The 27,706-nt window shown below is 39.6% G+C and overlaps 1 protein-coding gene across 3 annotated transcripts; it reads left to right on the top strand.

The window, feature by feature from the left end:
- Positions 1-2,852: 2,852 nt before the first annotated feature.
- SMARCA5 (SNF2 related chromatin remodeling ATPase 5) lies at positions 2,853-27,632 on the top strand. 3 transcript variants are annotated; one of them, XM_075150060.1, is made up of 24 exons: positions 2,853-3,291; positions 5,808-5,882; positions 8,250-8,416; positions 9,153-9,253; positions 9,932-10,032; positions 11,906-12,085; positions 13,562-13,717; positions 13,821-13,952; positions 14,795-14,863; positions 15,382-15,491; positions 15,766-15,992; positions 17,722-17,843; positions 17,933-18,085; positions 19,332-19,464; positions 20,231-20,379; positions 20,596-20,715; positions 20,932-21,042; positions 21,598-21,711; positions 21,911-22,033; positions 23,335-23,467; positions 24,461-24,579; positions 25,537-25,749; positions 26,195-26,305; positions 27,332-27,632. In XM_075150060.1, exons 1-24 carry the CDS (start codon positions 3,142-3,144, stop codon positions 27,395-27,397), a joined length of 3,135 nt encoding a protein of 1,044 aa, XP_075006161.1. In that variant the 5' UTR covers positions 2,853-3,141; the 3' UTR covers positions 27,398-27,632. The 3 variants fall into 3 exon arrangements, with proteins under 3 accessions (XP_075006161.1, XP_075006162.1, XP_075006164.1); XM_075150061.1 differs by having other exon boundaries at positions 2,950-3,291; positions 19,332-19,468; positions 20,235-20,379; XM_075150063.1 differs by lacking the exon at positions 2,853-3,291 and adding an exon at positions 3,597-3,733.
- The last annotated feature ends 74 nt before the right edge of the window (positions 27,633-27,706 follow it).

Here is a 27,706-nt window from a genome sequence, read left to right as displayed (position 1 = left end):
TTAATTTAAGGTGTCCCTATTCGGGCTCTGTATGGACTGTTATGATTTTTTGTGTTCATGAGCATCTTCATATTAACTTGGAAAGTCCTCTTTCCTGTTTTGGTTGGGGGTTTTGTTTGGTTTTTTTTGGGGGGGTGGGGTGGTGTTTGGGTTTTGTTTTGGTTTTTTTTTTTTCTTTTTCATATTCTTCTGCTCTGCTTTCAGGACTTCAAGAAATTTAGAACCTTTAGTCTTACTTTCCACTTTTGACAAGAGGTTTTCTGTTTTTTTTTTTTTTTTTTTAATTATTATGCCTGCCCTCTATACTTGTTAGAAGTCTAACAGTTCGCTTTATTTTTGCCTCCAGTTGAGCCTTTTCCTCTGAGAATGGTGGGGATTTCGGTTAACTCTTTCTGCTGTTTCACAGCATGGTTCTCTTCCCTTGGAAATAGCTTGTCCAAAATTCTGATGTAGGAGTTGCCTCCTAGCGATACTGCTCTCTTGCAGTGATATAAGGTCCACGGCAACTTCGGGTGAGTAATACTGAATAATGAAATAATGGATGGATTAGAGCTAGAGTTAGGATTTTTGTTGAGAAGTGAATCATCTATTCAGAAGCATTTGGTTCTATAAAATTGTTATTTCATTACTATCCTGTTAGAGCTATCCAAAAATACTCATATGATATTGCAGGTGGTATACAACTGCAAGACTAATATTTTTTTTCTTTTTTTCCCCTGCCTCTGATGTAGAGAGAAAAAAAAAAAAATTCCTGTTTCTATTCTGGAAGACAGGTTTTGGCTAGGAATATTTTTGGATAATGTTTCACCTTTTGTGAATGAAATATTTGGGGCTGGAATTTTCTTGCGTATTAACTTTGAAATTTTAAGCAAAAATTTTTCTATCTCTGTGGTAAAGGCAGAGTTTCTCAGAAGTAAGGGAAACGGAGAAGCTAAAGCAGTAGCCAGGGAAAAGAAGCAATTTTGAAGTAGAGATGAATGATATCATATTAATCTTTTCTGATACCAGGCATACAAGTATCTCAACACCCCCCACTGACATGGTGCTGTTTTATTTTGCCGGATGGCCAAGAATCAATGAGATGTGGATGGAGGTGGTGCTTTTCTCCCTTCTCCCCTTACTAACTTTTCTCACCTTCTCCACCAAACCAGTATGATCTTACCTGGCGATTTCAGTCTGATTATAAAAGATGGTGTCGAAGGTGCTGAAACATCGTCACCTCTCTACCCAAATATCTGACTCCTTCCCAAGGACCTTCTACCCCACTTTTCTTCCCCAGTGATCCTCCACCTGTGGTTTGGTTTTGAGTGCTTTGCAGGGGAGACAAGAGAGTGCAAAATGGGGAGGGGGGGTGTAGCTTGCTTCCCACCCTTACCTACTGCCCAGGCCACGCAGACAGCACGGCATTATCTGAAGCAACTCTAGAAGAGGAGAGGGGGTAGAAGCTGAGGCAGAGCAGATTAAAACTGGACACAAGACTATGCTGGAATAGGTGGCTAAATTAATACAATTTAGTATAATTTGCTACTGTATATATTTAAAAGTTAAAGCTGTCCCCCTGAATGCAGAGAAAAAGCCTTCAGCAAAGCTCAGGGACTGGATTTTCGTCTGGTAAGAGATGACAACAAGCAGTGGGAAAATATGTCAGTAAACTTGTTGTTAGTTGAGAAATCCTATTCTAGGGAAATTGAGATTTTCTGGGAAGTTATTCTTCTGAGTAGTTTTGGAGAAATGAAGTGACACAATCTTTTGGAAATGTCAGAGCTAATCATTTTAACTTCAAAAAATGTTAGATGTCTGTAATAAAAAATAATGGAATTAAGAGTTGTAATAATCGTCACGGAGATGGTCTCCGTTTAGCTGCTACCTTCATGGTTACAATAGTTTCTCAGGATGTGGGAGACACAGTAAGGTAATGCAAGTGTCGATGTGCTCAGTCACGTCCTACAGCAGGGGTCTGCAGCCCGTGATGGCTTCAAGCCAGGAGCAGACACTATGTTTTATTTAGTTGGTCTATAAAAGCGTGTATCTATACCTACAAACTTTGTCTGGCTCCTTCAACCAGATAAAGTGAGGGAAGGTGACCTGAGCGCTTAGCTCTGGCACCTGTTTCGGTGAATGTTTGAGTCTTTTTATTCACAATTCACTCTCTCCTGCTGGAGACGTTCTATTAGATTGACCTGGGAAAAAGCACTTGTTTTTATTGAGACCTGCTCTTTCACAGCAGTGCTGTCCTCCTTGCATTTTATTTTGATGAGGGTACAAATTACGTTTTAGTTACAAGACTTCATTATCTTGTCTGGATAGCAGTGTGTGATGGTAGTTAACTTTAAATGTTAAAAGCAAAAAGAGACTGGCTTCCTGATATATGCTAAAAGTTGTAACAATGAACCTATGCAGTAATTTTCAACGAAGATGCCTTATGAGTAATGTTGCTGTAAAACGCAACGTGGTCATCTGCTTTAATACAAAATGCTGCTGCTGGTGCTCACCCAAGCCAAAGCAGGTGCCAGTAGCCCTGTGGCCTTCAGCCAGGGCCGGTAGCCAGGCGCAAGCCTGAAGCCGTGCCTCGCTTCCCCAGTGTACCGTGGGGCACCGTTCGCGGGGGGGCAGAAGACGAAGGGGGTTTCCGAACGCTTTAGGGTTCTTTGCCCCTCAGTGCGGGGCCGGGCTCTGCCGTGCCCCGCCGCAGCCGGCAGCACCCGGCGGTTGGCGGCCCCAACGCCCCACCGGCCGCGCGAGCCGGCCCCGCCCCGCCGCCGGCCGTTGCGCGGCCGCGCGCTCCCCAGGGCGGGCGGAAGGGGGGGCAGTGACGTCACAGCGGAGGCGGCGGCGGGCGTTGCGAGGGCGCCTCCACTCAGGGGCGAGGCGGAGGCTCGCGCCAGCGCACTCGCTCCCGCCGCGCCGCACGCCGGCGGCGGGGCTCTCGCGAGAGCGGGGAGCCGGCTCGGTTCCTGGTTGGTGGGCGCCCGCCGGGAAAGCCGGGGCGGCAGCGGGGACGGGCCTCCGCTGGCGGCCGCGCACCGGGCTCAGCGCGCCGCTTCCCCCGAGCCCCCCGCCGGGCGGCCGCCCTCTCCCCCAGTGGGCAGCCAGCCGGGCCCGGGCCCGGGACCCGGCGGAGCATTGTCTACGGCGGGGATCATGTCCGCCGGGCAGCAGGCGCCGCCGCTGCCGCCGTCGCAACCGGACGAGCTGCCCGCGCCGCCGCCACCGCCAGGCGCTAACAGCAGCGAGGCCGCGGGGACAGGTCCCTCCGCCGCCGGCCCGGCCGGAGGCGACACCGAGATGGAGGTCAGGCGCTTTCTCCCGGCGCGGGACCCCCCCCACCCCTCTCCCCGGCTCCGCGGAGCTCGGCGGCGGGCCCCGGGGGCGTCGCGGCGGGGGCGCGCCCGGCTGTGCGGCGGCAGGTGCCCGCCATGAGGGACGGCGCCGGCGGGGCGTCCCTGGGCCGCGTGGGGCCGCGGGAGACAATGGAGGGGCGGGCGGGGGCGGGCGCGGGGCCGTGCCGTGCCGTGCGCCGCGGCGCCTCCGGGGCGCTGCCGGGCCCCGGCGGGAGGGAGGGAGGGCGGGCGGCGGGGCCGGGAAACGGCCCGGAGGCGGCTGGGGACGGGGTATGCGTGTGGGGGTTCCATCCCTCCGCTTCCCTTCGCCGGCCGCCACCGCACAGGGGCCCCGGGCGCCGTGTTCCTCCGCCGGCCGCCGCCGCGGGGACAAGGGGAGGCCTCGCCGCCAGGTCATTGCGTTTATTTATCTTGCTGAAGCGGGGTCACGGGAGGGCAGGGGGAGCCCCCCTCGCGTCGTCCCTCTCGGAGCGGAGATCTCACGAGGCTCATTACCCGCTTCTTGCAAGTAGCCTTTCTCTCCTCTCCTTCCTCCCTGAAAAGCCTTCCCATCGTTTGTGCTTCCTGCTTCAGTCACGAGCAAGTCCGTATTCTAAAAAGCCGTAACGTTTTCTGTTCTCTAAAGTGGCTCAAAACTTTTTTTGGAGGAGTGGGGGGTTGTTTCGAGGGTTTTTTTTTGGCAACAGGTGCTTATTCCAGAAATTTCAAGGGGTTTGAGTGATTGCCTGGAGATGCAAATTTTATCGCAGCATTGTTTCTTTAACGATATGAGGAAACTGGTTGGTCCTGCTTTCAGCGCTGGGTGTTTTGTACTCTGAGTCATGCTGTCCAACCTACTTGATCTAAATAAATTTGCAAATGCCGTATTTTTCGGATGAGCAAGTAGCCAAAGCACTGTGGGTAGTAAGTCCTGCTCGAACCTGCAAAAATAGGGCAATTCCGGGCCAGGGCTAAGCGCATGGAGGCTGTGAAACGCATGCTCTTGAGGCACCCGTGTGTGAGGGCTCTCTCTGTGCTTGCTAAGTTAGTTCCTTTCGTGTGGGGAAGGGATTATCTTGCATAAAGTGACGTTTCAGTTGAAACAGCTTCTTGATAGTCCTGATCATCTGAGAGACTGCTTTTCTTACTCTCCAGCTAAATTGCAAGGTTTTGTCATCTTTATTGTACATGACGAGATCAGGTGGCGCGCTGCTGCATTTCTGTGTTTTGCATGTTGGGTATTTCAGGAGAACGGTAATTTCTGTAAATGGTCCTGTGCTTGTGCTCGCTGGTAGAGGGGTGTTGGCTAAATCCAATGGGAGATGAGTAAGAAGATTTGGGGATGAGTTTAGAAGATCTTTAGCCATAACTTTTTATGCTCAGTTCTTTATCGTTTGACTGGTGAATGAAACATTTGTGTTAGGATTCTTCTGTTTCCACATGCCTTACCTGCCAGAGTTTTGTAAGGAAACACCCGCCCACAAACATCCCGTGTTTTGCTTGCCTTTGTTTCATGTTGTTTCTTACTTTCCTGTTCCTTTGTTCTACATTGGCCAGTAAAGACTGAATTTAGCTCAATTCTTACTTGGCTCAATTAAACAGATGGTTAATAATGATTTTGAAGGCAACTCGTTTGTTTCCTTTTCTCACCCTTTCAAGAATTATTTTGTAATACATTGCCTTAACGTGGTTTACCAGGGAAGGATCATCCCATTGTTTTCGGTTTTAAGAACAGAAGATGAAATTACATGTGGGAGATGATCAGGAAAGAGTTAACCTAATAACAAAAGAGACAAGGATAAAAAAAGCCATGATCTGAAAGAATAATTGAAGGCAGTATGTCAAGGATTTGGGAGGAAAGGGATGAGGGAGGACTGCCCCCTCCCAACTAACTTGTTTTTCTGTTAGTAGCAGTACTGTTGGTGATAACAACAATTATTTGATTTTGTAAACTAAATAGGGGGAGAATGCAGTTTGTCTAAATTCCTACTCTGCTTCCAGGACAAAACTGCAGTCCAGGTTCTTACTTAGACTTGTTCCCTTGATACAGAATGATGAGGGATTGGAATAATCTAGAAAAAGGAAAAAAAACTTGAAACTACTCTTGCTTCGGGACCAGAACTAGTTCTTCCACAGTACTCTCCAGAGCCAGCTTTAGGAGGGTTTTGGCTCAGCACCCTAGAAGCGGCATGCCGAGCTCCTGGACCACAGCTGTCTTTCTCATTCACATTGATGTGATGCTTTAATGATGGAGCTAAATCGGATTACAGAGATCTAGCTCTGTCCCCCACCCTGTGGCAGGGATCTTTGATCCATCTCCAGGTAATTTTACAGTAAGTAATAGAAAACTGAGTATATCAAAGCAGCAAAAGATGGCTGTGCCATCTGATGTGGATAGATAATAATTTGAAACAAGCTTATTCTCCTTTACATGGGTATTTTCCCTTGTTCAGAAAATAATTTTTTTCTAATTCTTTTTCATCTCAGGAATCTTTTGATGATGCATCACCAGGAAAACAAAAAGAAATCCAGGAAGCAGATCCTACGTACGAAGAGAAAATGGTATGTAATATGTCGGACTGTGTACAGCTATCCAGTACTTAGGCAGTTGCTTAAAATAGACTGAGTTTTCTGCTTGTTTGAAATCTCTTAACTGGATTTATAAAATTTGTCTAGTTATTAAAAAATACTTAAGTAACTTGAAACCAAAAAATATCCAGAAAAAAACCCTCAGACCCTTCTCCTTTTTAGCATTTTGTTCATTGGTCCTCTGCTCTTCATTTCCATTGCAGTCATTTGTGGGAATAACTGTTAATGTGTTTTCCTGTTTCTAAGAAGTATAATATAGTAAATAAAAGTTAGCTTTCAAAATTCACAGGAGGCTGAGGAAAGGTTTGTTGTTTAGGACGAGTGCTGACTGTAAGCCTTGGCCATCTTTTCAACGCTTTTACTTTGTCTAGACTGAAAGGGATTTTGTTAGCTTCTTCTGAAATTTAATTTGTTCTTTGTGAAGCCCTAGTTAGAGTCCTCGAGCTTTTGAAGATGGGTGATTCTGTGCTTCACAGGTTAGAAGGAGAAAACTTACTATTTTCCTTAGTTTTTATAATATTCTGAATGTAAGAGATAGAGCCATCCACTTCTCACCTTCTCATCACATTTTCTTTCTCTGTTCCTCCCTGTTTTCCTTTCTTCCTGTTTGTAATTCCAGTGTCTGTCACTGCATGTGGAATTTCTTCATAGGAAAGTGAAACTGATTCTTATAATTTGCTGCTTCCTGTGTTGTTTCTCCTTGCCACTGAAAATAACCCAGTCTTCTGCTAATTTCTTTGTGCTACTTCCTGGCAAATGAAGAAAGTGAACTTAGAGTTGTCTCTTCTAGTCTCTAGACAGGCACGATTACAAGGAGGATTGTATTTTACTGTTGCAATAGTCAGAAGATGCACTGGAAAAGAAAACAGGAAAAGTTTCGCTGTTGGTATAAGGGTAGCTCAAGGCTGCAGAGTACAGCCTGTTCTTGTCTGTGTCCTATCTGAAAGATACAGATAATGTTAGTCTCTTAAAGCAATATCCTTAAGCACAATGAAAATGAGTTGTGGCGATGTTTCTGCAGTGCCAAAACTTGCAGAAGATTCCTCGCTAAAATTTTAGAACACGGAAACTTTTGCAATGCACTTTATCTTTTCTACTTCTCTTTTGCACAGCCAGTGAAAACAATACTTAAAAATAAGGATCAGCAATTTCGATAGTCGTAACCTCTTACCTAGTTTAAACTTCAGAAACTGTTACAAAGTAAACAAAAAACATCCTGTGAAGAATAGACAGGAAAACTTTAATTCAGTGGATGTGGATTGTAGCTGTGTCAATCAAGCTTAAACTACAATTGGAGTGAGTCTGACTCTTCTGTGGTACATACAGGATCTTTTTCTTTGTCTCTTGCTTCTCTCACCCTCTGTCTTCCTGTCTTTTACATAGTGCAGGAACTGCTTGCTTTAAAGAGGAGAACACTCGCAGAGCTGGCATTGCTCTTGCAGAAGTTGGGAACATATGTTCCTTTTTAGTAAGAAAACTGACTTCCTGTAACTGTTCAAGTTGCTAAATACCAGGTTATGGTGTGGCAGCTGGCAGAAGGTCAGAGTGGTTGCTGTTAAGCTTGGAACTGGTTTCTGTCTTGATTGTCTGTTCTAAAGTCTTGATGTGGCCTTGGGAAGGTGTGTTGATTCCAAATGAAACCTGTTTCAAAGCAACAGAACCTTTTAGATAATAATACTGTCTGCTGTAATCTTTTTTGCACAGCAGAAACAGCGACTCATATCAAAGGGGGCAGTCTGACAAGTTAGGCTGAGCATATCTATGAGGTCTCTGCTGCTGAAATAGGTGTTCTGGCTTCTAGCTATGGGCTCTTCGCGCCCTCCGCCCCCTTTTGAGCCAGCTCTTTTGCTTATCTGACTCCACAGTGAGGTAGTATATCTCTCTGAGGAAAATAATATGGTAGAAAATAGTTGTTGCTAGGTTGGTGAGATGAACGAGTTCATTGAAGAATCCTGTGCATGCTGGGTGGAGGTAAATTTCTGGGAGTGGGACTATCATTTTTGATAGGAGAAGGTTGTTAAGGGGACTCTGTGGCCATGTCTAGTGACACTCATGCAATCTTTGTGCCAAAGTTAGATTTCAGTCTTAGCACAGGTCTATCTTGCAACTTTGATCTTACTGGGTAGCAAAGGCTAGCCTTGACCCAATAAAAGAATATTGAATCTGTCAGCAACAGTTGTATTGTTGATGTTAATCATCTCTTCTCTGTTATTGTAGCTATGTATATAAAGAAATGTGAATCTATATTGTTTAAAAAGCATTTGTTAGCTTTTTTTTTTTTAGAATGAATACATACTGTAATGTCTCACACTTGTTCCATTTAATTTTCCTTGTCAACAGCAAACAGACAGAGCAAACAGATTTGAGTATCTGTTGAAGCAGACTGAGCTGTTTGCTCATTTCATTCAGCCTGCTGCTCAGAAAACTCCAACTTCACCTTTGAAAATGAAGCCTGGACGTCCACGAATAAAGAAGGATGAGAAACAGAACTTACTGTCAGTTGGCGAGTGAGTGATGACATGTAGGCCAGCTTGTACTGTAATTATGGATTTTATTGTACTTTAGAAGCCTAAGTTAAACTTGCTAGTCTTTTGTCCTATTTTGGTGTGTGTTTTATGCTGTATAATTGTTTTTTCAACTGCCCACCTATAAACTGAGGGTTGTTTAAGAATTCTAAGAGTTACAAGAATTTTGTGTTGGTGATAGAGCACTATCATGATTAAAAGTATTCCAGCATGAAGAAAAGCAGGGGCAGGAAAGTAGAGCATTCGTGGCTGTAAGTTGTAAGAGTTCATGGAGAATATCAGTACACTGCGTTTTACAGGCAGCTTGAAAATCGCATGTCTAGAAATTTGGACTGCCTTCATTGCAGCTTATATGGCTACAGTATATCTAGTGTTTGGCAGATGTTCCAGAACTCTTAAATACAGTGTCATTCCCTGTCTTGTAGTTAAAGGCCAGTACTGATGCACACAATTTATCCCCTTCCAGTCACTTTGCTCTAATATTTGAGCCTGCTAACAGCGTGGTCATCTTCTCTTACTAGGAAGCGCTAGTGGGTCTAAAGAGTTAAAAAGTGGCATTTCAGTTGATCAGCTAAACACGAGTTCTGTTGAAGAATCTTGCAAGAAGCTTCTTTGGGTGTTTGCATTCTGTGCTGCAATGACGTTAGATTTAATTTTGGAACAGTTTCATGTCTTTCCAGTTTAGCTAGAAACTTACTTCTTTCTTGCACTTTTTCAGCTACCGCCATCGTAGAACAGAGCAGGAAGAAGACGAGGAGCTGTTAACAGAAAGCTCCAAGGCAACTAACGTCTGTACTCGATTTGAAGAATCTCCATCATGTGTGTTTCCTCTTCTTTGTTTTGGTTTTGGGGGGGGGGTGTTTGCCCCTGTTCTTTTCCTTCAAAATGTTGTTTAAAATGAAGTTTATTTTCATCCTTCCTAAGGACAATTAATCAATTTGGGGGGACAGGAGAAGGAGAAAAAAAATCCAGCACCGGTCTAATGGGACAAAATGTATTAGCAAGGGACTGTTTATTTTCAGTCAGGCTAGAAAGATGGTCCAGTGAGTCTTGTCCTTTAGAAATCCAATTGCTATGCTTTAGTTACTAGGAAAGAGCTAGCTGTTTTTAAGTCTGTCATCTTACAATTTTTACATATGTAACCTGTCTTCTGATAGAATTTAAAGTACCTAACAGCTTCCAGTTCATTTAACAGAGAATTCATTACTCTGTTGTTTTAACATGTGACTGTGTTCTGATTTGGGGGTGGCGATAGAGTTAGAATTTCTACGTATTTTGGGTTCTTGCAGAAAACAAAGCTGTTGGAGCAGCTTGCAGAAACAAAATTAACATGTTGCTGTCTCCAGTCTGCATTGTCCTTGGAATTTATTGCATGAAATTTAGTACTTGATTTTGTTCTGTAGGTTAGATAATCAGTGTCAATTAGCAGGCAAGGGATGGTGAAATTCTTTGGTAAGTTTTCACAGATGTTTTAGTCTATTCTTTCATGTCTTCTAGATGTTAAATGGGGGAAGCTGCGTGATTATCAGGTCCGAGGATTGAACTGGCTCATCTCTTTGTATGAAAATGGCATCAATGGTATCCTAGCAGATGAAATGGTATGCACATAGCCCATGTTTCTGGGGACTTGTGAACACATGCGATACAATACAATTTTAGTTCAGCTATATATATATTTTTTAAAATAGCACTAAATACAATATATAATTTGCCAAATCTTATTTTTCTAGTATGTTTTAAGTTGCTAATGTTGAAAGTGTTGCAGGTATCTTAATTTAAATAAACTGTGCAGGCAGTTTTAGAAATACGCATATGAAAAGGGAATCTGTCAACCTTTAGAAAAATAAAATTCAGTGGAGTTGTTCTATAGAATGATGTGTCCTCTATTTTTTTCTCTAAATTGCAGCTATTTTGTTATGGTATTTTCAGGCTGCCCTTGTGAAGAGTGTCATGTATGTAAAGAGCAACAAATGCGGGAACACTTCCTGTTGTTGTTAGGGTAAAATGTAGATCGCAGGATACGAGTGTCCTATATGGACTGATCTCAGCAGCAAGAGCTACACCAGTGGGAAATTTTCTGGGAAAAATGATGTGAAGATAGATGTAGTTAGAGCGCTGCGTTAAAATTTCTTTCACACCATGACCATGGACATTTCAGTCAGCACTGGCCATAGTAGCTTTTGCTTCTGTTTTTATTCTTTTCCCCTGAAAGAGAAGGGATGAATGCAGAAGAAATTGTAGTAGTTTGACAGGCAGATACGTTTTTGTCTTCTTAACTGATTTTAGTTGTATCTGTTTTTCGTAAGGAGCAGATAAGGAAAAACAAAAATCTAATTATATTTCAGTATATTGCATTTCTCATACCTTCTGGCAATTTCTTTTCTGTGTAATGAAACATCTTCAAGATAAATTAGGGACAAATGAATTTAAATTACTGTTTAGTAACGTTTAATTTTGAAATAGATCAAGGAATTTTTTCAATATACCTGCTTATGAATACAGGATTTTTTTTTTTGCTGAGTATAGTTCTAAGTGGAGCAGACTTGTTTTAACAAAAATGACTGGGAAACTTTATAAGCCCTTGGATTTGTGGTATTGCAAAATCCATCTAGCATTGAGGAGTTTAAATATTTACTATTTTTTGATTCATTCTTAAATATTAATCCTTTTGAACTTATTAATGCCTTTCACACAGCTTGTAAACACTTTTCCACATCTTACACCAAGTGGAATGTGGTTATTTTGAAGACAAAGACTTGAATTTTAGGAGTAAAAATAACTTGCACTGATGGTTTTCGCATTTTTTAAATCCCATGTGTTTGAGTAATAATCTTTTTGAATTATTTAAATGATATGAATGATCTGGTTTTTGCATGTCTTCCTCAGTTTTGTTTTAATTAAAATTATATGCTGAAGATAGAAGGTTTTAAATATTTCTGTTGAATAATGAACAGAGCGCTTAAAAAAAGTACTTCTAAAGAAGCTCAGTATTTGTTTTCTTCTTTGACATATGCAGCTGTTTACATTTATGTTTGGCTTTTTTCTCACAAGAACTGACATCATGTCGTGGCCTGTAAAAGCCTCCTTACAGGGTTCTTAATTTATTCACTTTATTTCAAGTTTAAGAGAATGCAGACGTCCAGTTTGTAAAGTTCGTTGACCTCTAAATAATCTGAGTACACCCTAGTCTACAAAACAAAAATGTATGAAATAATGTTTTTTTGCACTTCTAAGAATGTGTCTAATTTGAAAGGTAAGGCAAAATTCTAACTTTATAATCCAAGGTTTGAAAATGTTACTCTTTTTTTTTTTTTTTTTTTTTTTTTTTTTATAAAATGTGTCTGCCTTTAATATATCTCACTCATTTGTTCAGGCTGCTGTGTCTTCCATGTTGTACTCAGAGCTCACTCCTGGGTTTTTTAAAGGTGCTTCCTGGGAGATTTTGTTCTGACATGTTAACGTCTCTTACAGGGTCTTGGGAAGACACTGCAAACTATTTCTCTTCTTGGGTATATGAAACACTACAGAAATATTCCTGGTCCTCACATGGTGTTAGTTCCTAAGTCCACTCTACATAACTGGATGAATGAATTCAAGAGATGGGTACCTACCCTTCGAGCAGTTTGTTTGATAGGTGACAAAGACCAGCGAGTAAGTTTTGATGCGTTTGTTTTTCCTGTGTAAATCCAGCATGGGATCTTGCTGTCCTTTACATTTCGTTCACAGAGAAGGATATTACTTGGATTTGTAGTGGTTAAACAGTAAGACCTACAAGTGCTACCTACTTAAAATATAACCAGCTTTTGATTCATACGTATGTTGCCCAGCTATTGCTTCATCACTTTACACTCATAATTTCTTGGCCAAAGGTTTTCTCTCTCCTTTTGTGAAGGCAATACGCCGTATAGACCAACAAAACGGCATAACTCTTAAAATAGGGAAAAGTGTTTCATGTAAAGTGCTGTCCTTTGTATGAATATAGAAATCTGTAAAAAAGTAATTTGTTTTCTGCTCTGCATAGTACAGTATGTGGTATTGGCTGTAACGGCATCTGTTAAGAGGATTATGGGGTCTGTCACTAAGGAACTGTTTTCTGATTACAGTTGTCAGCTTGATGTTGGAGCGGGCAAGGTGGGGGTTGGTTGGTAAAAGTGGTATGCAAATGGATCTTACTTGGCTTGAATTCTGTCAATTGAAAGAAAATATTGTTCAGCCTCTCTTACGGCCTTACTATTTCAATCATTCTCTTTTTGTTACTTCAGTTATCAGTTCTTTGCTACCTTTTTTTTTTAGCGCAGCAAAGAAAACTTAAAAAACATGGAACATGATGGCGCATCCGTAGATTTGTCAGCCGGAGTTACCCATTTAGTTATGGAAGGAAGAGTTATTACTGGTGCCATTAAACTTCTGCTTTTGTCAGCACATTTTTTTTTTTTATTCTAAGGGCAGCTAGCTCTATTTTCAGAGTTTGTTGGGTTAGAAATTACAAAAATATTGATGAAACTTTAAATAGTTCTGGAAGTCATTGGTCCAGGTCTGATATCTTGTCATTTTTTTAGTGCATCTTTTTTGAATCCAAAAGTTCTTATTCTATTTTCAGTATATCTCTTGCTTATATGAGTTAAGTTCTTGACTTTATTTATACATCTCTGTATTTTGAATTCTGACTAATTACTGTGTCCGCTTTTAACCTTGGATGTCAGCGTTCTAGAAATTGTTCAGTTAGCCAAATAAAGCTGTGCTTGGGATTTTTATATTCAAAACCTACTGTTTTCTAAACTTAAAACTTAAACCAAAGCAAACCTACAGAAAATCAATTTTAGTTCTGATGTTATAGTTCAGCTATTGGAAACCTCATGTGTCTAGGTAGTCATCTGCAGTTTCCAAAGCCAGAAATTAGAGCTGAAATCCCTTCTCTGCTCTGCCCCCAGGGTTTTAGCAGCTTCAGCACTGACAAAATCATCAAGCTTTACAATGGTTGTATGTTATATTGCCTCTGTAATTAATTTTATCTTTTCTTTCAAATTTAGTAGCAACATTGTTTTAAAATTTTAACAGCGCTAGTGTGGTTTTTTTTTGTTTGGATTTGGCAAAGCCTCAGTAATTAACTGTCACCTTGTTGTCTAGGCTGCCTTTGTCAGAGATGTGTTGTTGCCTGGAGAATGGGATGTCTGCGTAACATCATATGAAATGCTTATCAAAGAGAAATCAGTATTCAAAAAGTTTAACTGGAGATATCTGGTTATAGATGAAGCCCACAGGATTAAAAATGAAAAATCAAAGGTAATTTATACTTTCACTGAAAGAGAGATTTGTGTGGGTTATTAGGTGGTGGTGTGGGGACTAGTAATATTTTTATATTTGCTCATGGCTCAATGTCCTTCAGTTATCAGAAATCGTGAGGGAATTCAAGACTACAAATCGGCTGCTATTAACTGGAACACCACTTCAGAACAACTTACATGAACTCTGGGCACTTCTTAACTTCCTTTTGCCAGATGTCTTTAACTCATCTGAAGTAAGTCTTCATTTCTGCTCATCAAATAAAATGAACTTTGCTGGTTTTCCGGATTTGAAAATAGACCTGAATATGTATAGTTAGGAGTATCGGTTACTGATAACAATACTCCTAATGACTGGCAGTTAGAAATGTTTCCAGAATTGTGAAGTATAGTAGGGCAGACTGTTTTTCTCAGCTTGGCCATTTTTAAGGGCTATTGTGAGCTTAGCACATAAAAAGAGGTATTTAAAATCACAATGTGAAGATGATCTCTACTGCATTTCAAAATAGGTTTAAACATTGTGATGGCTAAACCAACTAACTTTGTTCTTATATTTAACTATAAGTTACCTTATTGTTTATCTAGGACTTCTTTCCTGTGAGCTGGGAGATACTATGTAATGAGCAATAGACTTCACCAAGTGAAGCATGCGCTTCTCTGTTTTGATGAATTGGGAGCGTAACATCTGTAGAAAGGGAAGCCTTGTGGTGCATTACACCAAAATTTTAGTTTTTCCTTTTCGTTTTTCATCAAATGCTGCAGTAGTACATTTCTTCCAGATGGAATTTGTCCAATGGAGTGATATGAGTGAATCTTTTTCATCAGAAAAGGACTTGTGTATTGGTTCTTTTTTGTTTTTTCTTCCCCCCTTCCAATGGTATAGAGGTTTTCTTTTTTTTTTTTTTTTTGGAACACATTGTGTTATAGCGCTTTCCATAAAAATAGACCCAAGAAGGTAATTTGTTCTTTTACTTACTGCCTATATAAGAGAATCACTTGAGTTGTATTTATTCACCATTGTAATGACATTGCACCTTGAAAGGAAACCTCTTACATACCAACGATTTTGTTGATACAGGACTTTGATTCATGGTTTGATACAAACAACTGTCTAGGGGATCAAAAGTTGGTGGAACGTCTCCATATGGTAAGTCTTTCTGTTTTTTGGGTAAGTGTTATGCTTGCCTAAGTTAGGTTCTAAATAATTCTTCTAATGCTGCTTGTGACAGAATATTAGGGTAAGATAGCTTATTCCACAAACTATGGTAGACTTTCAGAGTAGGTTGGTGAAGCTCAGAAGATGATCTATTTCTTGAAAAGGAAATTGTTTTGGAGGGGAGAGAAGGGTCGATAGTTCTGCTTACATTAAAAATATTGGCTATGAAGAGACTATAAATATTTCAGTCAAGCAAAATTAGAAAAGCATCAAGGGACATAGAACCATCTGAAAGATGATTTTGACCTAATCTTTGAGTCTTATGAGGAAAGCATATGTATATTCTCATGTATAATAATGACCTGTTCATATAGATGGCTTTTCCAGATGATCGGTAATAGGTCTGGGGTTTGAGCACTTATGATAGAGAATATCTGCACTGCTTTCGTCTGTTGACCTGTTCAGTTTTTCAGTTTCCAAAATACGTTTAATGGTGCAATCTCTTTCAGGTGCTACGGCCATTCCTTCTACGTCGCATTAAGGCTGACGTAGAGAAAAGCTTGCCTCCAAAGAAGGAAGTTAAAATTTATGTGGGTCTCAGCAAAATGCAACGAGAATGGTAATTCACATACTTGACTGTGCTGTGGTTAAGGCTCAGAAGGAATGTGCTGCTTGTGACTTGATTATTGTGTGGAACTTGATTTAGTTCCTTCTGGTCTACTCCCAACTCATACATATTTCCTTGTGACACTTCTGTGGTGACAAAACCATGCATATCTGGGAGAGTTACCTGATGAAATGAGGGGGAGGGTGAGCTTTTGACTACACTTAGCATTTAAAGAAAAGCCCGCTTTGTTTTAGAGTTACAAAAGTTCTTTCTTTCTTTGATGTAGGTATACACGAATCTTAATGAAGGATATAGATATATTGAATTCAGCTGGGAAGCTGGACAAAATGAGACTGTTGAATATCCTCATGCAGCTGCGAAAATGTTGCAATCATCCATATCTCTTTGATGGAGCAGAACCTGGTCCACCTTACACAACAGATATGCATTTGGTCACCAACAGTGGCAAAATGGTAGTATTGGACAAATTGCTACCTAAGTTGAAAGAACAAGGTATGCATCGTTATTGTTGTTTGACAGTTGTTTGGTTCAATGATAAGAAGCGCTGACTTTCATTTTTAATGTTTCCATGTATCCTGAGCGAAAACCAGCACACTTTAGCCAGGATTATCGTTGGTTTCTAGCATGATACCAACCTGTCAAGCACTGTATTTTAAATAGTTGATACAAAAACAATTTGTGAAGTGCCTTCATAAATAATTGGATCAATAGTCCATTATGGCTTTTTGTGATGGTGAAGTGTTTTGATTTTTTTTCTTTTTTTTTTTTTTTCTTTTTTTCATCTCAGCTAAATTGAGACCACAGAAACATCGATTGGTCTGGGCTTTAGGTTTTCTTTCTTAGCATTATTAGCTGTTTGGAACATAATCGTGGTATTTTAGCCACTCCTTTGATTTGCCATGAAGTACCATTTCAGATTCAAAGTCTTCATGTAGGGTTAAAGTCAAATCCTTTGTGAAATGTTGGTCTTCTTGCTGGGTGTGATTTTGAGCAGCACCTGAGTTTGTTTAGTGAATTCTTAAAGGCACACAAACATGGGGGAACACTCAGTTATTTTAAAGTTATTATTTGGTAGCAGGGACAAAGCTCTGGAATACATTACTGTAAAACTCAGTCGCCACAGAATTTTTGACTCTGGAATAAATTTTTAACTCATTATTTTAATGAGTATGCTTACTGAAGTAACTTGGTTAAAGGAGCGGAGGAACGTTTGTGACTGGGGAGCCACTGCAGAAAAATAAAACCAAATCCAAACCTCAGCCTTAGGTAATACAGAAATAACCTGTACTTCGTATCCAGGTATCATTCAAGTAGCTGTGGCGATATGCGTCATTGTACAACCAAAAAAAAAGAATTCAGTGGTTACTATGCGTTTTTGATCTCGGTTTTTTCCTGCTATAAGGCTTCTTGTTGTGACATGGCAATTAAAATTGGCCTGGTCTTAAATCAAATGATCATCTTAAAAGAGAGTTCACTATTAGACCTTGAGTCAAAAGGACAAAAAAATCATACTAGGAGAATATAGGGGGAAGTGGAAGCTTTGTAATATTCTATGTTTTACTTAAAACTCTCAAGTAGGTTGGAAATGGTTATGTGTATATGCATAAATTACTGTACATTTAGATTTTTTGGAGGTTGTTCTTGGCAGGTAAGTAAACGGACAAGTCTTTAAGAAGAACTTACTTTATTTCTAGATACCTTAAATCCAAACTAAATACTTCAAAATTTCGTTCCTTATACTCCTTGATGTTTTTATATTTGTGTTATCATCTTATTCTTCTGTGTCTGGGAACATTTTGATAAGAAGTACAACAGAAAACAAAACAAAAGCAAAAAGGCAGCCACTAACTAGACTCTAATATACAGTAAGGCAAGCAAGCCCCATGGCAGGCACAGGAGACTGCCAATTAGTAGCTAAACAGCTGTAACAGCTACGAATTGGGTCTAGCACACTCCAGTCACATCTGTCGAATCCTTCAAGCCCCGCGTTGGGCGCCAAAAAGGACTGTTGTGGTTTAACCCCGGAAGGCAGCTCAGCCCCACACAGCCACTATGATAGCAGCGGCTGCAGCCCTGCGTTATATATTGGTTCTGAAATTCTGACTACTTTTCTTCTTAGTACATGGAGCTGCCCTCCTTCCCTCTCTTGTAATGCAAACTTGCAGAGTTTGATAAATCTCAAGTTTTGGTGAAAACATAAGGAAGCTTTTTACCCAAACAGGTTCAAGAGTCTTAATCTTCAGTCAGATGACCAGAGTCCTAGATATCTTGGAAGATTACTGTATGTGGCGAAATTATGAATATTGTAGACTGGATGGACAAACACCACATGACGAGAGACAGGTATTTAAAATTCTAAGTATTTCACTTAAGTAAAAAATAGTACTCGTAAAACATTTGGTTCAACCGATATGTTCCTTTTATTTATTTAGGCGTCTATTAATGCATATAATGAACCTGGTAGCTCAAAATTTGTGTTCATGCTGAGTACACGGGCAGGAGGTCTTGGAATCAATTTGGCTACTGCTGATGTTGTAATTCTGTATGATTCAGACTGGAATCCACAAGTAGATCTTCAAGCTATGGTAAGAATGCAGATGGAAATTATGTTCTTTTTTCTTCCCTTTCTCATAGAACTTTCCTAGAAATGTGTGAAGTGTGTGTGTGGCATGATATAGTATTTCGAAAATAAATGGGTATTTTTCTTGTTTTAGGACAGGAGTAGTACTTTTAAGACTGAGTTTCAGTTCCAGTGCAGGCTTCCACTGTGTGGAACCCTTAGCCACATTTGGGATATACAATGATTTATGCAGCAGGAAATGCTGCAGTACTCTTAGTAGTATTTAATGAGAATAGTCTATTTTGTTTTAAAAAAAAAGAAAAGATCTAGCATGATATGTGTTAATCCCAAAACGATAAAGGTTTACTTCTGGGGGAAGTGGAGGTGAATGTATTTACACTGTGTTCTCTGATACTTGGGAAGTGAGACAAAAAAAAGCTGAATTAAACTTTTCAAAACCTGCTTTTATGGTGGTGATAAGTGGGCAAGCTCCTTTTAGCAACCAGCTTTAATATTTTTTAAAACATACAGTTGCACGCATCTGCAACCTCAGGAGTAGTGTCAAGAACACTACTGACCACATAAGAAAGTAAAGCTATTTAAAAACTACCGGTGTGTTTTTGACAAATGAGGCCTTTCAGTGACAAATCTTGGAAATTTATTTTTAATTATTTCAGTTAAGCTGTAGGTTCTCAAGTAGTTGAGCAAAAAAATCAGTTCAAAAGAATGATGGAACTGGTTTCTGGAAACTAAAGTGGGATAGTTCCAGCTACCGCTAAAGGTGTATGTTCAGAATATTAATTCCCACAGAGGTTGATGATTTGCCAGTCAGATGAGGTGGTGCATTGTATTTTTCTTGAACTATTTGTGGCACAACTGAACCATTTTGAGAATGGTAGCTTTTGGTCAGTACAGAGATAATTTCTTAAATACTTTGATTTTACAGAAGGTTACATAAGGTCAAAAGCATCCACACTTCTCCCCTGTGTGATTTAACAGAAAAACCCTGATGCACTATATTTAGGTATAACATCTGGAGACGTACTTGTTGGTGATATTTAAAAAGCACCCCAAAACTTGCAATGCAGATCAGAATGTGCTATCTTGGGTAGTCATGTTAACAGGCTGTCTATAAAGATTTAACTAACCGACGCTATCCCGTTTTGTAAATTACTATGTTGAAACTAATGAAAATTGAAGATTAATTATTTAGTCATGCTGGAAACAAAGTACTGAATTTTTTTTTTTTTTTTTTTTCTTTCCCCCCCCAGGATCGAGCGCACAGGATTGGCCAAACAAAGACTGTTCGAGTGTTCAGGTTTATCACAGACAATACAGTGGAAGAAAGAATAGTGGAACGTGCGGAAATGAAACTCCGGCTAGATTCCATAGTCATTCAGCAAGGCAAGTAAAATATATGAAGGCAATTTGTTTGTATATATAATGTGATTCTCTTCTTTTTTTTCACAACATGTAAACTATGGCGAAATCAGCTAGTAAGAATTAATGAGAATGTTGCTTTTGCCTCAGCTGAGCTCTGAACATAAGAGTACAAAGGCCTGAGCCACTGGAAAATTTATTTTACTAGAGGGGTAGGCTTTTCCTCACTAACTTTTTGATTATCTCCCTAGTGATACATAGGTACAAGTGGATATAGTCAGATTTTATTTTTTTTTTTAAAGCACTCAACTTCTCCTTTGAACTGGAGAATTAATGCCTTGCCTTTTTTTAATAGATATAGAGAAGTGATGACAAGGTAGCGTTCGTGGTTGACTTGATTGGAATCAGTAACTTCATTTCTGAAAAAAAGATTCAATAAAGTCTAGTCTGAAAATTGTAAAAAGCATGCACCATAACAAAGCTTATATGGAAGACCTCACATCCAAAATTATGTTTGTTGAACACAATTAATGTATAATAAAGCAAATGTATGTGGTCCCTGGCTGGATTTTGCTGGCTTTTGGGTTCTTTTTTTTTTTTGGGGGGGGGGAGGGGGGGCGGGGCGGGGCAGGGCAGGGCAGATCAGATTCCTTCATTTGGAATTTCCTTTACTGGGAGAAAAGCATATAGCTTTAACTTGGAAATGTAAGGGGGAGAAAAATCATGTATTGCTCCTTCCATAATGTAAACTTTTTAGTTAGTTGCTATCCTCCAATGCTTTTATCTTCAGGAAGACTGGTGGATCAAAACCTGAATAAACTTGGGAAGGATGAAATGCTGCAAATGATTAGACACGGAGCGACACATGTGTTTGCCTCAAAGGAGAGTGAGATTACAGATGAAGATATTGATCACATTTTGGAAAGAGGTGCAAAGAAGGTGAGAGAAAGTTTAAAAAAAACGGAAGCCCACCTGTAAATATGATGGCAAGATAGTATATCCCTAGATGATAACTTGATTGTGAGCTGGAGAGAATAGGGGTTTTGCTGTTGAGGGTTTTCATATTGGTCAAGCATGTTTGTGTTTTCTGCTGTTGTAAATGAGGTGTTTTATAGTGAAGTACCTTTGAAAATTGCTGCTGTTCTTTTCTCCAAGACTGCTGAAATGAATGAAAAACTTTCAAAGATGGGTGAAAGCTCACTCAGGAATTTTACAATGGATACCGAGTCCAGCGTGTATAATTTTGAAGGGGAAGACTACAGAGAAAAACAGAAGGTAACATTTAAATTTCATTTGGAGGAAAGCACTAAGTTTTATGATTGAACTATATTTATTTAAGAAGTGTTGGTTAAATACAGTATAATTATGAAAATAGTTTATAAGAAGTTTTATTACCTATTTAATGAAGTAGATGTAGATCTAGTTTTGTAGTGTTCTGAACATTTTGCAAGGTCTTAATATTTTTTGGGGTGGTGGGATTTGTTTTTATAGATGGCATTTACAGAGTGGATTGAACCACCTAAACGAGAAAGAAAAGCCAATTATGCTGTGGATGCTTACTTCAGAGAGGCTCTTCGAGTCAGTGAGCCAAAAGCACCCAAGGTGAGTTGACTTAAGTTAAAAAAATAAATTGTTCAAATATGTATGATAAATGGTTAAAGCTGAAAGCAAGAAGTTGGCCTTTATTCATAAAAACTGCTCTATTCACTGCTATAAATGGAGGAGGTAGTTTAAATTTAGAAAAAATCCAAAGGACTTGAGACAAACTTCTGTGAGAAAAAAGTAAGAGCACGATGAAACTTGTAAGATGTTAGGCAAGTAAGACCAAGGTATTTCTTAGTTTATTTTTATTTAAGCAGCTGTAGATTTTCCTTACCTGTGGAAGATTTCCTTATTGCTGCACCGAACACCTGGATTTTCAAGGGGATGCATGTGTGACTCTTTCCCCAGCTGCTGCCTTCTCCTCCCAGAGGACCCTCTCCCCTTTTCTCATGGGTCTCTTACTTTTAGAATTCTTCATGGTTGTAGTTGTCTCTTGCATGGTGTGGCCTCTTTTTTTTTTTTTTTCTTCCCCCTCATAAACTGAAATCAGTTATTACAAGCAAACAGATTCTGGATGTGAAAGGGAGTCAAATACAAACTTTTTATGTATTTCAGGCACCACGGCCTCCAAAACAGCCAAATGTACAGGACTTTCAGTTCTTTCCTCCACGCCTGTTTGAACTATTGGAAAAAGAGATTCTCTACTACAGGAAAACAATTGGGTACAAGGTAATTGAAGACTTCACACATTGCAACAGTTTACTGCAACATTAGGAGAATATGTACTTGTCCTGCCTTTCACACTAATTTAAATGAAAGAAAATCATGTTGAGCTGAACAAATGATTAGGTTATATTAACAGAAAAGTGACAATTAGCAATTATCTGTGAAAAATTAATCGAATTTTACAAAATGCCAAACCTTTCAGGTACCTCGTAATCCTGATCTGCCAAATGCAGCCCAAGCACAAAAGGAAGAGCAGCTTAAGATTGATGAGGCTGAACCTCTTAATGATGAAGAACTAGAAGAAAAAGAGAAGCTTCTAACCCAGGTATAGTTGGGCCTTTAGCGAGACTGAAATCAGCTGAAGCTTGCTTTTACAGTGTTATAGGAACATTTCTTGGTCATTGATTCACACATGCCATAGTTAACACAGCTGCAAATTTTGATTCATACTGAAAAGAGGTTTAGCATTAGGTTTGTCATGGACCTGGATACCTTTGAAGAACGTGCACCAAATTAGTGTCTTCAGATTCTTCTGAATCTGAGCTACATTCTGTGTATTTTAAGCCTGAAGCGTAAGAACTAGCCCAGTGTCAGAGTCTGGCTTCCCAAGTCTGCATTGACTGTAGGCTGTGACACCTTTTCTCCGCTGTGGGCCCTTGCAGACTAGCTGCAGAGCTGAATGTGCTACTTCCCACGGTATTTAAAGCGTATCTTCTGCCAAAGCATCGCTCCTGTGTGGAAGTGAATCCTGCAGGGTGAATAGTCAGTTTTCTGAAACCATGACTGCTAGTGGATAGTGTCCCTCTCTTTAAAAGGCTATAAGTATAAGCTGAATAGGTGTATAATTAGGTAGCATGTGCATTTAAATAATTTAAAAGAGGTTAATGCCTGTTATGCCTTATTTGGGTATTCTATTTTCATGTTGTATTTTGCTGGGGAGGGCGGGGCTGGGCTGGGATTTTAGGACAAGATAGCTTGTTTGAGTAGTAATGCACTGGAACAGATCACTGTTAAAAACAGTACAATCAAACAAGCTGTGGCTAAATCACAGCATGGCTGGCAGAATGTTTTACTGTTTGTAGAAGTTATTGCTAATAGGAAATTAGCCTATTTTGGCAGCTGATAATTTCAGCATTACTATTTCTGTCCCTACTGAATATCATCACAAGATAGCTTTAGACTTTCTGAGGGAGAGTGACTGGGGAAAATGGCTGATGGCATCTGTGAGGCACTTGCTGGGCCTTTTTGACAAAACAAAACAAAACCATTATAGAGACTATTGCCTCACTGGAGGGGTTTTTCTTCTTAAAAAGTGATCCCATGTTCTCTTTCAGAGAATATTGTTAGGAGGGATTAATTTAGGAGCTGAAGACTCTTTTAGCTGAAACTAGTAGGTAGGTAGAGAACCAGTGCCCATCATTATGCGCTATTTAGATGGCGAGACTACAGTGACTGCAGTATAAAACCATTTTTTTCTACTAACATTAAACTGCAGAGAAAGCAGATGTTTAATACTGTTGGAACGATAGAAGTGTTACAGGCCATTTAAAGAAATCTATCGAAACAAATTTGGAGAGAGACAAATGCTGAACTTCTGTGCAATGTTTCCTTTTGATTGCTCTAAAGGGATTCACGAACTGGAATAAGAGAGATTTTAACCAGTTCATCAAAGCTAATGAGAAGTGGGGCCGCGATGACATTGAAAATATAGCACGCGAAGTAGAAGGAAAAACCCCAGAGGAAGTCATTGAGTATTCAGGTAACTTACTTTTTCAGTAGGCAACTCCGTGACTGCGTAGCTAATGCTGCTTTCCTAGTCTGAACTGCCTGTGAACATGGTAACATCTTACTTCTGAGAATTTCTTACACGGCTCTTGAAGACTTTCAGGGTAGAATTGTACTGATGGATTTGGGATCTACTGATCTAGATTTTACCATGTTTAGTCCCTGCGTAATTAACACTGTACTAAAATGTGCATATCAACTCTTACTGACCCACCTGCATAGTGCTGTCTTCAATTCTTGTTAATTTTTGCAAAACGAAATGCTGAGAAACAATGCTTAGCTGGAGAGATTTCACTTTTTCTTGTAATCACTAACTAGGGTTGTCTTGAATCTTCACACCTTTATTACCTCATCCTCATCAAGAGTGGGATACAGTAAACATTTTGTGACCGAATATATAACGGCCCTTAGTTTTTGTAACCTAAGTCCACTTGGCTACTTACCTCTGATCTCTCAGAAGTGTTTTCTACTGTAGTGCAGCTGCGAGGTCCTGGGGATAATTTCTAAAGGTATATAACAGCTTACAAAAGTAAAAAATTCTTTAAAAAAACCTTTTATTTAAACACGTAATTGTCTTTTAGACTTGCTGCTTTGGCCACTCAGTTGCCCTCCTGCTTCCCTCAGTAAAAATTCATTGCTGTTATATCCGATTCCATTTTAAGAAGCTTTTGACTTTGAGCAGGAGATTGGCTAAGAAAACCCTTTCTTCTGGCCTGTATCACACCCCATTTAAACTGAGGAATCCTGTATCTACCCCCTTCAAAATAGCATTTGTAATACTGCAACGCATGGTATCAGGAAGTGAAGGTTCCTTATCGGGTAAAGGCATGCCTATTTTTATACAGCAGTAAGTTCTGGGAAGAGAAAGTAACATCTAACATCTTTTTTTTTTTTAAGGTAAAAAAAAACCCCAAACCCTAACTTTTAAGGTGCACGAGAAGAAACTAACCAATTGTTCTTTTCTTAGCTGTGTTCTGGGAAAGATGCAATGAACTCCAAGACATAGAGAAGATCATGGCTCAGATAGAAAGAGGAGAAGCCAGAATTCAGAGACGAATCAGCATTAAAAAAGCACTTGATACAAAGGTATCTTTGCTGTGCTTCTTGCTTCCTTTATTTCCCTGTGCCAGTGAGGTGAGATGCAGGACTCCGTGTCTAGCTGATGTTACTAATGTATGAAGACAACATGTTGGGCACATATTCCTCAGAAGTTGCTTCCTATAGCTTTTCCATTCTATAGAAGTGCTGTCCTGCCTGATAGCTATGATGATAACTTTAGGTATGGCCTAACCTGTTGTTTGTAACAATCATCTTTCTCATAGGACAGACAGTTCGTAGTGCTATATAACAAACTCCCGATAACTACATGCTTTTTGAAGAAACAGAATTTCTTTTGGACTCGTTTAACTGAAAATGCTATGTGTAAGTTTAGAGCACTTACTTAAAAAGGGGAGGACTTACCAAGCAGAGGCGGCTTTCATTCTGATCTATGTTTCACCAGCCAGGGTTTGGTAATGAACAGATTTGTAGTAAATTAAGACAGTGTATCAGAATTTTCCCCTCACTTCAGGTTTGACTAGTTAGTTATCTCTTCTAGGGAAGTCAGGGGAAGAATGGTGTCTGACTCAATTAACCAGAACTCGGCTGAACCGTGTGCTACATCTCATGTACCTTTTTACTCTTACTCTGATTTTAACCATTCCTGAGGATTTGAATGTTAAAAAGGATCCTTGCCATTTGAAGCCTTGACTATCTTCAGATGTAGTGACAGGTCTGAAGTCTGCTGTTAATCGAAAGATCACAAAGCTGTCTGTTTCTAAACCAGAATTTACCAGTTTAGATGGTGTTGGTAGATGCACTGTGTAGAACCCACAGTTTCTTACGTGTGGTGACTTAGCACCAGAGATCATAAAAGATCTAGTTTTCTAACTCGGTATTGTTCATCTGCCTGTCTTCATGTGATGTATTGCTTCTATATAAAACAGTTCCATGCTAATTCTGAACTATTTCTTAGTTTTATACGATCTTACTTGTTTTATTTAGATTGGCAGATATAAAGCCCCTTTCCACCAGCTAAGAATATCATACGGCACTAATAAAGGGAAGAATTACACTGAAGAGGAGGATCGCTTTCTAATCTGTATGCTTCACAAGCTAGGATTTGATAAAGAAAATGTCTATGATGAATTAAGACAGTGTATCCGAAACTCCCCGCAATTCAGATTTGACTGGTTTCTCAAGTCCAGAACTGCAATGGTATGTGTTAATCTGTTTCGCTTTTTGTTCATGAGTGCCTATGACAACACAGTTATACACCAGGCTAATTAAATAGCTGCTGAAATACTGAGGTATGTGCATGTGTACAATACATTAAATTTTTATAGACTTTCCGACAACTGTAGTGGATGGCAAATGCGGTAAACTAAAGAGTCTTACGGAAGGAGAAAGTCAAAATTCCAAGGTCCCGTTTTTCAAAATCAACATGAATTTGAGTTAAATACAAACGTTTTGAAAAGCAAACATCTGCGATCAAATCCATTCCTGTGAAGCCAGCCAGTAACTATCAAAAAATATTTCATTCTGTTTTCGCTCTGCCAAGATAAGATACAGCAAAAAACTTACCTATGTACAGGCATTTCTAAAATTATTTTTACATTAAGTGGCTGCCTAATGTAGTGAGTGAATATGTTGTGCAATTTAGGAGCTGCAAAGGAGATGCAATACTTTAATCACCCTGATTGAAAGAGAAAACATGGAACTGGAAGAAAAGGAAAAGGCAGAAAAGAAGAAACGTGGACCAAAACCATCTTCGGTAAGATTTAAAAAGGCATTTCTGTGAAAAAGCTCATTTGAAGACAGGGTGCTTTTCTAATTGTCTAGGACAAGTGATATCTAAAGTTATTTAAAAACAACAGCAACAAAAAACCTTATAGGGCAACGTTAAGAGCTGCTTAAAATTCACACTGTCATTCAGCTACTGTAGTTGTGATGTCAAATAATAAGTTTGGGTTCTAAATTGTAGCTCACATGCTTTGGAGCAGATAAATTTGTTACGGTTTGGATCACTGAGCTGATGTGCTGTATAGGTTTACCTAAATCCGAGATTTATTTGGCCTTTTGATTAATTTTTATCCCTGAAAAAATTACGTTTACCACTGAGAGGGATACATAGGCGATGCAGACCATTCATTCCCCTTTGAGAATGCTACAGATCTGTTTACAAGTGTTCCTATGTGGACTCTGCTGCCTGCCATCGCTTTCCTTGTATGTGGGGGGGTTGCTCATGAAATGGGCTTCTAGAGCTAGATTTGAGAAAACAGCACATATGCCTGACTACTCTCTTTGCTGACTAAATTCAAAGTATTGCTAAATACACAGGCCTATTTTGTAAAGGCAGTACCAGCTTTACCCATTTTCTTGCCTAGATTTGTTGTTCAAGTTGTTGTTGCCTAGAGCTGTTGTATCAAAAACTTAGAAGCACAACTTTGCAGACGTGCAGAAATCAGTAAAGTTAAGAGTGGTGGATTAATAAGTTTCCTAGAACTGTTCACAGAATATTTAAACAGGTATTTAGAAATACCATTTCATAAATAGGAAGCTTTATAACATCCTTACACTTTTTACCTCTATGAAATCGTACTCTTCCAGAATTGGAAGAATACAAAACAAGGGCTGTCCTGAGGAGGATGTGCATATTTGCCATATTACAACATTTGCAATTGATCGCATTTTAAAGCTGCCAGGGTGTAAATCATTTCCATCCGCTTTGACTTGAAATGCATTGCTTGCTTCCAATCTTTTTGTATCACAGTAACTTACTAAAAAACTTACCTTACAGGCACAGAAGCGCAAAATGGATGGTACTCCTGATGGTCGTGGAAGAAAAAAGAAACTAAAGCTGTGAATGCAGAATTTTTGTAATCACTAAATTTAAAAAGTAGTTCTTTAATTTACGGGTCTTCATAAGATGTACTGTATAATGCTCAACTATTATGTCATTAAAGGACATCGGGTTCATCTGTTTACTGAACTAGAAACATAGTACTTAATGTAGTTTCACTTTTTTAAATGCAACAGCTGTGCTGAATTTTTTTTACCATTAACACTTGAAGTAATAAATAGGCTTCATTTATTAATAAGGCTTCATGTGACTTTTTTTCATTAATGTTTCCACTTGAATACCTCTTTATTTATCCCCCGATTTTTTTTCTCT

This window comes from Calonectris borealis, chromosome 4 (assembly GCF_964195595.1).
Source record: "Calonectris borealis chromosome 4, bCalBor7.hap1.2, whole genome shotgun sequence".
In the NCBI taxonomy this organism is placed as follows: Eukaryota; Metazoa; Chordata; class Aves; order Procellariiformes; family Procellariidae; genus Calonectris; species Calonectris borealis.
Note: the sequence above shows the minus strand (reverse complement) of the source record. Positions and strands in the feature narration are given on the sequence as shown.